General features: G+C 39.7%; 1 protein-coding gene across 1 annotated transcript in view; it reads left to right on the forward strand.

The window, feature by feature from the left end:
- Positions 1–14,141, forward strand: part of MICAL2 (microtubule associated monooxygenase, calponin and LIM domain containing 2) — a 254,029-nt gene that overhangs the window by 204,521 nt on the left and 35,367 nt on the right. Inside the window, exons 32-33 of the mRNA XM_055356265.2 lie at positions 7,240–7,355; positions 11,519–11,611. Of these exons, the coding sequence (XP_055212240.2) occupies positions 7,240–7,355; positions 11,519–11,611 (209 nt within the window). The remainder of the gene's footprint in view (positions 1–7,239; positions 7,356–11,518; positions 11,612–14,141) is intronic.

A 14,141-nucleotide genomic window follows, 5' to 3' on the forward strand; every position in this document is an offset into this window, starting at 1 on the left:
TCTTCGATCCACAGGGTGTTTAGAAAAATATTACTTAATTTTGTCAAGTCCAAGAGAAAACTTCCCCCTCACCCTCTGAAAGGTTGCTGAAAATCACCAACAAAAGGCAGTTTAACAGGAGAAACGGCATACAAATTTATTTGATCATAGTTTTTTGTGACATGGGAGTCTTCAGAATTCAGATCCAAAGATAGAGGGAAACCGTTCATTTTTATGCTTAGGTTCAACAAAATACGGATTGTCATGAAGAAATATAATTGGACAAAAAGGGTAAAATCTTATGCTAATAGACTGGGGAAACCCAGCAAGGCCTGTCTCTTCAGATCTTTCTTGGCCTCTCTGTACAGCATTCCTTTATTTTGGGTATGGGGCAGGATCGTCTCTGGAATAGGAGTCTTAAGATCTAGAGTCGGCCGGGCGCTGTGGCTCACGCCTGTAATCCCAGCACTTTGGGAGGCCGAGATGGGCGGATCACAAGGTCAGGAGATCGAGACCATTCTGACTAACACGGTGAAACCCCGTCTCTACTAAAAAAAATACAAAAATTAGCAGGGCGGCATGACGGGCGCCTGTAGTCCCGGCTACTGGGGAGGCTGAGGCAGGAGAATGGCGTGAACCCGGGAGGCGGAGCTTGCAGTGAGCCGAGATAGCGCCACTGCACTCCAGCCAGGGCGACAGAGCAAGACTCCGTCTCAAAAAAAAAAAAAAAAAAAAAAAAGATCTAGAGTCAAACAAGGCAAGTCAGATCATTTCTTTATGGACAGTTTTTACACAGGTGGGTGGAAAGTTAGAGTAATATTTTTAGATTTTATGTCTGGCTTTGAGGGAAAGGGGTTCTGGTTGTTATGACCTGCCTTGAGGAAGAGGGAGTCTAGTTTCTATGAATAACTGCGGGGGGAGAATGAGAGGCCAGGAGGGCAGGAGAAGGTCAGAGAAAGCTGCTTCTGAGACCCTACAATTTCTACATGATTATATTGATTTCTAGCTTAATTCCACTGTTATCCAAAGACATACTGTGTGTGACTTAAGTCCTTTGAGATTTGTTGATACTTGCTTTATAGCTTGACATATCATCAATTTAATAAATGTTTCTTATGTACTTCAAATAATTTATATATGTGTATATGTACATAGATATTAATATACTCTAGTTATTGCATGTGATATTCTATATTTGCTTATCAATTAGGTCAAATTTATTAATAGTGTTTAGTCATATCTTCTATATCCTTGCTGATTTTTTTTTATTTTGTCTGGTTTTTCTGTCACTTGCTAAGAGAGCTCTGTTTAAAATATCTAACAATGGTTGAGGGGTTTGACTATTTCTCTTTCTAGTTCAGTAAGTTTTTGCTTTATATAGTTTGAGGCTATGCTGTTAGGTATGTACACATTTCTGATTGTTATAGTATGCTTTTGAATTGATGCTTTGATAATCATTAAATGTCCCTGATTTTTGTTGTATTTCTGGCCTTAATGTCTTGGTCTGATTTTTTTTTTTTTTTTTTTTTTTTTTTGGATAGCTATACAAACTTTCTTTTGGTTTGTTTTTCACATGATATCCCGTTTTCCCTCTTTTACTTTAATGTTATTGTATTATTATATTTAAAGTGTCTGTCCTATAAGCAACCTATAGTTTGGGTTTCTGAAAATCCAATTTGATGGTCTCTTTTATTTTGAATATTTAGTCTACTTACAGTTAACATAATTACTGATATATTTGGGTTTAAATCTATCCATTTACTGTTTGTTTTTCATTTGTCTCATCTGACTTGTTCATTTTTTCTCTTTTCTTGCTTTATTTTTAATTAATCTGGAATTTAAAAATTCAATTTCTTCTCTTTTACTTATTATTTATGTAATACATAGTATGTAGTGCTTGTCATTATGTATAGTTTGTTTATTATTATTTTGGCAGTTACCCAAGACACTATAATGTTAATTGATAACTAAAATGAATCTATATTAAATTAATTCTCTTATCTCCTTCTGGATAACCTAAGACTTTAGAAAACTGTATTTTTTTTTTCTTTGAGATGAAGTCTCGCTCTGTCACCCAGGCTGGAGTGCAGTGGCGCGATCTCGGCTCAATGCAAGTTCCGTCTCCTGGGTTCACGCCATTCTCCTGCCTCAGCCTCCCGAGTAGCTGGGACTACAGGCGCCCACCACCACGCCCAGCTAATTTTTTTTTTTTTTTGTATTTTTAGTAGAGACGGGGTTTCACTGTGTTAGCCAGGATGGTCTCGATCTCCTGACCTCGTGATCTGCCTGCCTCGGCCTCCCAAAGTGCTGGGATTACAGACTTGAGCCACCTCGCCCCGCCAGGAAACTTTAAACTCCATTTATCTTCTTTCGACTTTTGTGTGATTGCTGTCATATATTTTAATTCAATACATATTTTAAACCCATAGATATTATAATTATGGTTTGAAACAGTCCTGAATGTGCATGGATTCATGCACATTTTCTATTTTAGTGGTTCTTCATCTTTTTCTGCATCACGATACTTTCATCTTAGATTGGTTTTCTTCTGCCTGGAGAACTCTCCGTGGCATTCCTTTTAGTGTGAGTCTGCTGAGGATAATTCTGCCAGGTTTTGTTTGAAAACATTTCACTTTTGCCTTTGTTTTTAAAGGATATTTCTTTAGAATATAGACTGCAAATTGACAGTAGGCACTGCCTTTCATCATTTAATGATATCATGCCATTGTTCATAGCTTCCATTGTTTCTCTTCAAAGTCAATTGTCAGTCTTATTTTTACTTCTTTGAAATTAATACATATTTGTTAGCTTCTTACAGTATGCTTAAATCATTGATTTTAAACCTTTCTTCTGTTCTAATATAAACAAGGTAAAGCCATACATTTCCCTCTGGGCACTGCTTTAGCTGAATCCTACAAATTCTAATATGTTGTGTTTTCATTCCGTTCAAATTGTTTTTAATTTTCTTTGTAGTCTGGGTGACAGAGTGAGACTCTGTCTCAAAAATACGTTGTTTTAATTTTCTTTGTGATTTCTTTTTTTGACCTATGGGTTATTTAGAAGTGAATTATTTAATTCTCAAATATTTTGTGGATATTCCAGAGTATCTTTCCGTTATTAATTTCTAATTTCTACTTTAATTCTCCTGTGGTCAGAGAACATGGTTTTTATTATTTCAATCTCCTTAGAACTTTATCAAGATTGTTTTAAAGCCAAGGATATCGTCTAACTTAGGAAATGTTTCCTGTGCGTTTTCAAACAATCTGTTGCTGTTTGGTGAAGTGTTCTATGATGTGAAATAGGTCAAGTTGTTTAATAGCGTGTACAAGTCGCATACTCTTACTTTTGTGTACTTATTCTATCAATTTCCAAGAGAAAAGAGTTAATACCCGTTAGCTATAATTTTTGAATTGTCTATTTTTCTTTTCAGTTTGGTCAATTTTTGCTTCATGTATTTTGGAGCTGTGTAATTAATTAATATTTAATTAATCAAGCATGTCTGTATTTTGTTTCTTTAGTTTAATCAAGTGCACACATATTTAAAATTGTTTCATTTTCTTGATAGGTTTACCTTTTATTATGGAATGTCCCTCTTTATCTTTGTTAATATTCCTGGTCCACAAATTACTTTGATACAGACACATGATCTTCCTTATTGATTCGAGTTATCACACTCTAGTTTTTCTAAATTTTTACTTTTAATTTCTCTTTATATTTAAAATGAATTTATTATAGACAATATATAGCAGGTTCTTGCTTTTTTAAAATCCAGTCTGACAATATCTTCTTTTTAATTGCAATGCTTTGACTGTATATATTTAGTGAAAATGTTGACAGTAATTGTTTCAATACATTAACATGAGATATCTTTTGATTTCTTTGTGTCTTCAATTTCTTTTATTAATGTTTTATGATTTTCAATGTATAGGTCTTTCACCTCCTTGGTTAAATTTATTCCTAGGTGGTTTTTTTTGAAGTTATTATAAATGAGATTTTTTTCATTCTTTTTCAGATAGTTTGTTGTTCATGTATAGAAATGCTCCTAATTTTCCTATGTTAATTTTGTGTACTGCAACTTTACTGATTTATTATAAAAGTTTTTTTTGGTGGAGTTCTTGAGCACATTTATAATAGCTATTTCAAAATTCTCATCTGCTAATTCCCTCATATCTGTCATTTCTGGGTCTGCTTTTATTGACAAATTTTTCTCTTGATTATCAGACTTGTCCTGCTTTTTTACATATCTAGTAATTGTTCACCAGCTGCCAGACTCTGAATGTTACATTGTAGCATGTCTATGTTTTGTTTCTTTAATTAAAGAATTATATAGACAGTAAAGACTATTTGGCAGGCAGAAGTAGGGTAACTTGCAGATCACTTGTTTTCCTTTGAAGGCTTGCTTTTAAGCTTTGTTCAGGTGAATCTATAATAACCTTTACTCTAGGGCTAATTCATTCCCCGTGATTTTTCTGTGGTCTCTATCAATGCCTCAAATTTTTGTTCTACCCTGGCTAGGTAGAACTTGAACATCTCTCAGTCCTAAAGAAGCTTTCAAGATTGTTCAGGCTACAACTTTCCAGCAGCTATTTGCCCAACCTCATAGAGTTTCTCTTTATGCATCTATAGTTTACTATAAGCAATAGACTGAAGGGGATTTCTATGCTTAGGTGTGAATTTCTTCTTTTCATAGCTCCCTCTTCTCCGATACTCTGCCCCACATATTCCAGCTGTCTCAGCCTGCCCAAACTCTCATCTATCTTTTCAACTCAATGAATCTGTTATGCTTTATTTAGTTTCTTCTTACCTGTACTGTGATCTGGAAAGACCCTCTAGGCAGCAAGTTACTGTGATTATAGGACTTTCCTCATTTGCTTCTGTTCTTGCCTTTATCACAGTTCTGCACTGCCTGCTGTCCAGTGCCTGAAAATAGATGCTTCATGTATTTTGTCTTAATTTTCAGTGCTTTGTGTTGGGAGATGAATTCCAGAATCAGTCATTCTAACACAGCCAGAGTGGAACAATGCTGCAAAGTCTTTAAGATTTTACAAATGAAAAGTGTACTAGGCCAGGTGCAGTGGCTCACACCTATAATCCCGGCACTTTGGGAGGCCGAGGCAAGTGGATTACCTGAGATCAGGAGTCGAAACCAGCCTGGCCAACATGGCGAAACCCCATCTCTGTTAAAAATACAAAAATTAGCAGGGCATGTTGGTGGGCGCCTGTAATCCCAGCTACTCAGGAGGCTGAGGCATGAGAATCACTTGAACTTGGGAGGCGGAGGTTGCGGTGAGCCCAGATCATGCCACTACACTCCAGCCTGAGTGACAGAGCAAGACTCCATCTCAAAAAAAAAAAAAAAAAAAAAAGTACTAGAATGGTTGGTTCTGTAATGGAGAGAGTAACAAGAAAAAGACTCAGTGGCAACTATGTAACTTCTTTCTTGCCAGTAGTGTAAGAAATGCCTTATCTTTGGAAGCATTTTCTCCTCAATTTCAAAAGAAATTTCAATGGAAATTTTTTTTTTGAAAGTTAAAAGAAGTTTCAACTTAAGTTTATATTTCTTCCATAAACAAAGGCTAACTAGGCAGTTTTCTAATGTTGCAGTATTGTTATTTTAGATCAGTGATGATGATCACGTGGTTCCTGCTGCTCTTGCTGCTACCAACAATAAGAACATTTACTCAGGCGCCGCTAATATACCGGCATTGTGCTAGGCACTTTACACTGATTATCTCCACCCTTCCACAACAATTCTGCAAGTTAGAAATCATGATCCTGAGAAACTCAAGGAGGTAAAATTATTTCCTCAAGGTCATATGCTAAGAAGTGAACACTCAGTGACTGAATTACTCAGTGGTCATTTAGTGGCTAGAAGTGGGAAACAATCTCAGCTCATCAGTAACAATGCTTCCTCCCATTATTATACTGCTCTCTGATTCTATCTTTACCTGAGCTTTCCATCTGGCAAATTAAACCAGAAAACAGGGATGTTTTGCATTATTTTGCTTTGAATAACAACATATGTAAATGTGCTCCTGGAGGCTAAAGCACCCTTATTTTTTGTCAAACTTGGCCTCTCTCACTAGGGTGAATAGTTGAAAATTTTAAGGAGGAAAAGGCAGGCTGGAGAGAATGTTAGTTGACTTGGAGGTGCTTCTCCTTTCCCCCGACCCAACACCTATTTCTATTCAGACATAAGCAGCCACAGCAAAATAAAGATTAGTAAATTTCGTATCGTGGAGTCCTAGCTGGTCCTGATATTTTCAGTAATCAGAGTGGGTTAATCCAGCTATTACTCATTAACTCTGCATCATGTTGATGTGTAGGGGCAAATGTTCTTGCTGAGAAGAATAAAAGCCTCCTGTGGCACCTGGAAGACCTTATCACACATGGTCCCCAGCCAGATCACAGAGCGATTCTAGTTAACGTGGGCACTTTGCTGCCTCTAACCATCTACCTCTTGTTCAGAGACTGGCATATCTCCTCGAATTCGGCTCTCCCTTGGGCCCTGTGTTGTTGAGCCATCCCTATCTTAAACTGCCTTTCCTGGCATTTGAATCACCACTTCGATGATGTGATAATATCTGCAAGTTGGGAAAATAAAAATGGCATTTGTTTAGCCATAATTAATGAAATATTTATGTTGCATGAGGCTATGTGATAAAACCTTAGGCTTAGAGTCCTTTTGCTTCTGATTACATTTGGGATTTTTTTTTTCTATGACCAGACATTCTGACGCCAGCTCTTTTACACTGAGCAGATGTCATGTAGTAAAAATGGGTGCCAGATGCTGTGAGCCGCAGAAGGGCGATTTGTTTAAGAGCTGGCTCCAACTTTTTTGCATTCAATTACTCTGCAGAACAAACCTTACACAAGCATTTAGGTAACTCAACTAACTTCAGACATGCATTTTAATAATAGATTTTATCTCTGAATGCATTCTGAGCAACACACCATATAAATGGTGTTTAAGGAATTAATTGATTTCTGCATAATACCTTGGTTTTTTCTTTTTTTTTTTTTTAATGTGAAAAGAGAGCTGCAAAGCTCTTGGCAGGGACCCAGAAATGTAATTAACGTGGAGGGCCAAATTTTCAGTTGCCCTTAGGTACTGTTGCCTCATGCTCACGGCAGGTGCAGTGAGGGGAGGGCAGGGAGGAAGGGAATGAGAGTAAGTGGGGGAGGAGGAAGCAGCAGCTTTGGTTCATAGAGCAGGAAATGAAGCTAGCAGTTCACTGAGTTTTCCTATTCCCATTTCAGACTCCAAGAACTTTCCCCTCAGAGCACAGGCAACAGAGGCTTCCTCTTCTGCCTCTTCAACTTCCTCCTCCTCTGCAGATGAAGAATTTGATCCCCAGCTTTCCTTGCAGTTAAAGGTAACAACACTTGACCAGCCAAAGAGGGCCTTGGCTGGTGGGGGCTGCTTACCATCCAGATTTCAGAACCAATGTGGGCTCCAGCTGCAGTGGTTTCCTTAGGAGGATCATGTTTCATTGCATCTGACAGGGTGCTCTCTTTACCTTGAACACCCAAAGAATTATCTTCTTTAAAAAAAACTTGTAGAAGTTTGCCTTTCTCAGACGCAAATTGGGGAGAAAAAAAAAGACATATTTACTTGAAACCATTTGGTGATGGCAGCTCTTAAAGTGGGTTTAATATGTGGTCCAACAAGCAAACCATCGAAAACATTACAACAAGCAGATGCATATTTCCCTGGGGGAAGCACAGCTTCATTTAAGAAGCACTAGAGGCAGATTGCATGGAAAATGTTATGTTTATTCTAATCAGAAATATGAAATGAACCATGCAGTTGCATCTAGACATGGATACTCCAAAGATCTCTGCTGTGGAAGGGACAAGCCCCGTGCCAGCTGGGGAGATGGCAGACTTCTTTTCTCAATGAACATTAATGTTTTTGGAGAACTCTTTAAACAACTCTCATATCCATAGATTAAAAAACACAAACATTATATATGTTTATAAATGTGTCTATATGTCACATACGCAGAGACAGACGTCCCATAACCAAAGCCCATCATTGTTTTCTTTATCCACTGAAGCTGGAGCATTTTCACTGAGACAGTAGAGTACTTGGTGGGGTGGGGGTGGCAGGGGTTATTGAATGGTTGGACCTAAAATGCTTCCCGGGTAGAAAGAGAAGCAGTTCACTGCTCTGGTAGTGTTTATTTTTTGGAGTAGTGAGGATCTGGGGAGGGAGGAGGAGAACCAGATTTATTTACTTACACTCAACTTTTCCATATCTGGCATTAGGAGATTTGACATCATCTCAAGTCACTCTGGGGTTCCAACTCCCCATGGCCCAGCTTGGAGCAAGGCAGGAGGGGTCTGGGAGGTGTGGTGTGGGGAGGGGAGGAGAGAGGAAGAAAGAGGGAGGGAGAAGAGAGAGAGACAGAGAGAGGTGAGGGAGAAAGATGTATGAATTTCTCATTTCTAACAACGGTGTCCCTGATTAATTCAGTATTCAACACAAATGAATTCCGTGTGTCTTGTGTTGATTTCTGTGGTTTTCTTACTGCCCCTCTCATCCCCTTGAATGACCCTGAGTTAATTCTATATTCAAATTAGGCAGAGATCCCAGCATCAGCCATCTTGACACTCATGGAGAATAAAAGAATAGAATGGCCCAAACATATTGAAATAGCAAGACGGTGGTATTTAGGACCAGTCTCACAAATAGCTCCTTGTTCTCCTGCTGGCCCAGAACAGAGCCCGCCGTCACGTCAGCTTGCCAGGTGGTAAGGCATGCCCGCTTCACCTGGCTTCTGACCTGGCCCACTCTTACACTAAGGGAAGCTGGCAAGAAGATTTCTTTTTTCCAAGTTCTTGAGGGCTCACACTGAAGGAAAGAGAGGAGGTTTTCATCCTCTGGTTTCTTTGTCTCTTCTGTCCCATGCAGGTGTGTCCCCAGCCAGGTGGCACGGAGACCATGACAGCTCAAATGAACCTTTGCACAGGAAACGAGGCAGGATGTGTCCTCTTGGCCTCTTCCCTTTGCTTCACCCTTGCTCCCCACTGCCTCTCCTCCCACACCACACCCAGATCTAAGAGACTAAGGCAGGAAGAGACGCAGCAGCTTGTCTTTGATTCTGCCAAGTTTCTGCATCTTTTCTTCCCTAGCCCTTAGCGTCTTTCCCTCTCTGCATCATCACCATCAGTGAGGATATAAGAACTGTGCCTTGTATATGTAAGGCTGTGTGAGTGTTTATTAATGAAGCATTCTTCTTTTCTGTATCAGCAACTTTTTAATAAAAGGCAATAAATGACTTTCTTTCCTCCTCTATGTTCTGTTTTGCTGACTCTTGAGAAAGAGTCAGAGTTTGATAGCTTTGCTGCTGGGAAGTGCTAAGACCACATGATGCTGTTGAGGCAATTCCCCCCACCTTTCGCCTGGGAATTGCATTCAGTGGTCTTCATTTGGGGGAACATTGGCATTTCTTTTCCATAGTCCCACTATGGAAAAGTAGAGTAGGTCCTTGTTGTGTCTAAACGGTATTTGGCACAAGGAAAGGCAGTATAGACCAAATGAAATGTGGATACTAGATTCAGGCTACCTGTGCCTAACTCCTGGCTCTGCCTATTAATAATTGCATCATCTTGTATAAGTTAATTTCCTCTCTGAGTTTTTATTTCCTTACCTATAATGTAAGTGCAATTTGAGGAATAAATGGGATGATACATGTGAAATAATTAGTACAGTATCTGGCATATAGCATTTGGTAAATGAGAGGATTTATTACATAGGTTAGTATAATGGAAGCTCAAGGGGCACTTGTTAATAAATGAACTGACTCCATATAGGCTAAGTTAGACAATCTCTAGATGACAGTTACCATTGATCCCCACCACCTCTTCCCTAGAGCCTTTCCAGAAAGATCCTAGCTGCCCCATGAAGAATCCCCTGTCCAAAAGGTCTGGAATCCCCATTCAGAGTGATTGACAGTCAATCTGGTAGTCATCTCATGGAAACAGAGATGATACGATATGGAATAAGTTGAGTTCTGAGAGTAAAATTTTCTTCCAAGGATGAAGATCTTTAGGATTTTAGGTCCTAAGGAGAATTCCAGAAAAATAGCCTGTAGGCACCAAGCTAGCTACAACAATTTTTAAATTTCATATTTATTTATTCCAGCATTAAAAAGAAATGTCTAGCATGCTCTAATCCTCATCCTAGTATACAGAAAGTTGATGTGTATGCTCAGAGAAGGCAAACGAGTAAAAATAGCCCAATTTGAACATTTATTTTGTAGATCCAGAATGTCTGTGTGTGTATGTATAATATATACTCCTACACACAAAAATCATAATAGATTTTAGTACAATGTGATAATCATGCTAATTTAAAATATAATAATATACGAATGCTATAAAAATCATGCTATTAGTATTTACTGAGTGTTCATCCCATGTCTTTTTCAGGTATTCTACAAAAGGCTTAGCCTTATTATTTCATTTAGTCCTTAGTGTATCCCTACAAAGTAGGCAGTAAATTCTTCTCATTACTCTAAAGAGAGCACTGAAGTTCAGAATGTTGTGTGACATTCTGAAGCTCACACAGCTCAGCTGGGATTGGATGCCAGCTTTGCCTGTCTTGTGGGCCCAGTGCTCAACCATTAGTCTCTGCTATTTCTCCCATTTTTAAGTGCCTCCTGAACTTTCCAGTATGTGGAATTAACCACACCATCACTTCTTTTTTCTCTTGTGTCTAAAACCTGGAAGTGATACTATCAAGATCTAGACTTCTACTTTATATGCATCAATTTAAAATTTTTTTAACAAGCACAGGTACACACACAACCCAGTGACAGTAATGCTATAATTGTATAAACAAAGTGAGGTTGGGAAGAGAAGCAATCTCATGCTTCCCTCAAGCCAAAAAACACTTTCATTGGAATGATACATTTCTCCATTTCCAGGTTTAATTAGCCACTGTAGACTCAACCTAAGCACTATTTAAAGTTGTTAACTGGTTTTCATGTAGTGAGAGAGAGAATGTGTGTGTATGTCTGTCTACTTGCCTACCTGTCTCTCTCTCTCCCAAGCCCATCATCCCTGGGCCATATCGTAGCACCCTTGTAAAGTATAATTCTTGTACAATTCCTTCTCTCAGCTGAACCCAGACAGTATTCTATTATAGCAATTCCCAGCTACAGACCTACACATACACTCCCTCCCAATACACACATAGCAGCTTCCCAATCCAGAACCTACTAGTGACATGTGGCTACTTAAATTTACATTTAAATTCATTAAAATTGAATACAATTTAAAATTCAATTTCTAATCCACACTCACTTCAAGTGTCCACTAGCCACATGGGGCTTGTGGCTTCTGTATTTCAGACAGCACAGCTATAGGTTATTTCTATCATTGCAGAGAGTTCTACCAGATGTCGTTATTTTAGAAGGTAAGCAGTGGCTGGGAATCATTAGTTGGAGAGGGTAGAAGCCTATAATGATATTTTGTAAATTTCAACCCTGTTTTTCTCTGACATAATTTTTTTCTCTATTGGTTTTCACAGGAGAAGACTACACTTAGAAGAAGAAAGAAGCTAGAAAAAGCAATGAAGCAGCTGGTTAAGCAAGAAGAATTGAAAAGACTCTATAAGGCTCAGGTCAGTAAATAAACTGGAGATGAGTGAGTGGGCCTGGGTCCAGGATCCTGGGACTCTGGATGGGAAAGGGTTTTGGGAGTCTGCATTGTATTAGGGAAAGCAGGCTGGAGAAAGGTCAGTCTTGTTCTCTGAGGAACCAGATTTGTGGCCGTTTTAAAGAGGCTCTGGCTTAGTCTCAGTAGGACTCTGGGTCCTGGAGGGCCCACGTGTTAATCTGGCCTATTCTCAGCCACCCCTCCATCTGCAGACATGTGAGGCTGGAACAAGAGCCAACGCATGGCCTTGGGAGTCATCCCTGACTGCCACATAGCAGTGAACTTAGTTTTGTCTTCTGTGAGGACACAAATCTTCCACCAACTCCCTGACAGTGTCTTTACTAAACTGACAGCTATTAAGGGCTGTCTCTATTTCAAGATTAGTTGAAATCATAAGTATCTAGCATTCCAATACAGATTTCCTGGCCCAATTGCTTACTTCAAACACTTCCTCCCAAGTTGCTCAGCCACAACTCCATCACAGACAGGCAAAATGAAGCAGAAATTCAAGGCATCCTCCACCTCTCTGAGGAACCCAAGCCTAGTCTTGAACAAGAGTTGGGTTTTAGGATACTCGGACTTAGAATGACCACTCATGTTAATCCAGTATACCCTCACATCCCTTTCTCCATTAATTCCCTTTATCTGGCTAATAATCCTATACACTATTTCTGACCAGAGTGATGTCATTCAATCCACCCTCCTTTACCCTTCCCCGTGGCTGACTTGGGAGCTACCTCTTTCACCTAGTGAATGGGGAAAAGTCACTTCTGTCTACTTGCAACCTCTAAAACAGGTTTCCTTGAAACACTGCAACTTTTCCTTCCAAGAACAAGACAAGTCTTATGATATTGATTGGCAAACTAGGCAATGCCTCTTCCTTGTATTTTCATCCCAGATGGTTGTGAAGAGAGAGGAATTACAATGGCCTTTTGAGTCCTGCAGCCCTTTTTAATCTCTGAGACTTTCATCCTTAGTTGTTTTTTGTTTTTTGTTTTTTTATTTTTGAGGCAGAGTCTTGCTGTGTCACCCAGGCTGGAGTGCAGTGGTGTGATCTCAGTTTACTGCAACCTCCACCTCCTAGGTTCAAGCGATTCTCTTGCCTCAGCCTCCTGAGTAGTTGGGATTACAGAAGCCCACCACCACGCCCAGCTAATTTTTGTATTTTTAGTAGAGACGGGTTTTCACCATGTTGGCTAGGCTGGTCTCAAACTCCTGAGCTCAAGTGATCCTCCCACCTCAGCTTCCCAAAATGCTGAGATTACTGGTGTGAGCCACCGTGCCCAGCCTCATCCTTAGTGTCTAAAGAATGACCACTGTATTCGTCTGCTTGGGCTGCCATAACAAAGTACCACAGACCGGATGGCTTAAACAACAGAAACTTATTTTCCTCATGTTCTGGAGCTGAGAAGTCCAAGATCAAGGTGCTGGCAGGTTTGGCACCTGGTGAGGCCTCTCTTCCTGGCTTGTAGACAGCTGCCTTCTTCACGTGTCCTCACATGGTCTTTCTGTGAGTTCACGTGAGCAGAGAAAAATATCTCTGGTGTCTTTTCCTCTTATAAGGACATCAGCTGCATTGGATTAGGGCCCCAGCCCTATGACTTCATTTCACCTGGATTACCTCCTTAAAGGCCCTATCTCCAAATATAGTCACATAGGGGGTTAGGGCTTCAACATATGCATTTGGGGTGGGACACAATTTAGTCTCTAAGAACCAGATAGCTGTTACTGCACAGTGATCGGTAATAAAGCCATTTAGGTGCTTCCTTTCTTTAGCAATTCTACAGCATGCCAGCAAGAGATGGATTTATAAAGATATAATTGTCTTTAAGGGAGAGACAGGAAGAGGGCATGAAATTACAAATAGTTTTAAGTAGACTTTCCATCTATTTCAGATTTTATGTTGGGACTTAAGCACTCATAGCTGGGACAAGAAGAGCCCGGTGGCTGTGCAGGCCCCACCCCTCCCTGCTTGGGTCCCTTTCCAGGATTGGAGGGGCCTCGGCTGCTGTACTTGTGATCCCAGGGGAGATTTAGAAAGACTCCCCTGTAGACAGCAGGCAGCTGGGGTTAAGGAAGAAGGGGAGTGAGACAGAGTAAAGTAAAACAGAGGAGGAACACAGGCATTCTGTCTGCCCAAACAACTGACTGTTCCTTGAATATACCTGTTCTGCCAGGTGTAAAGTCTGTTCTGCCAAGGGATGTGTCTTTTGACAGCATGGTATTTGAAAGCAGAGAAAATGGATGGGGATGAACAAAATTTATATAGGAATGGCTTTTCCCTAATTTCTTTCTAATATACACAAGAGATTAATAGTAAGGAAAATAAATATGTAAATGCAAACAAAGTCATGATCTCAGACCTTATCAGGTGTCTATAATGAACCTAAGGAGAGTATGATGTCATCCCCTAACAAGTTAAACATCTTGTGTCTCACCTTAATAACCTGCTAGTAACAAAGCCACAGTACACTTCCACAATGAAAGAACGCTGG

Source organism: Gorilla gorilla, chromosome 9 (assembly GCF_029281585.2).
Source record: "Gorilla gorilla gorilla isolate KB3781 chromosome 9, NHGRI_mGorGor1-v2.1_pri, whole genome shotgun sequence".
In the NCBI taxonomy this organism is placed as follows: domain Eukaryota; kingdom Metazoa; phylum Chordata; class Mammalia; order Primates; family Hominidae; genus Gorilla; species Gorilla gorilla.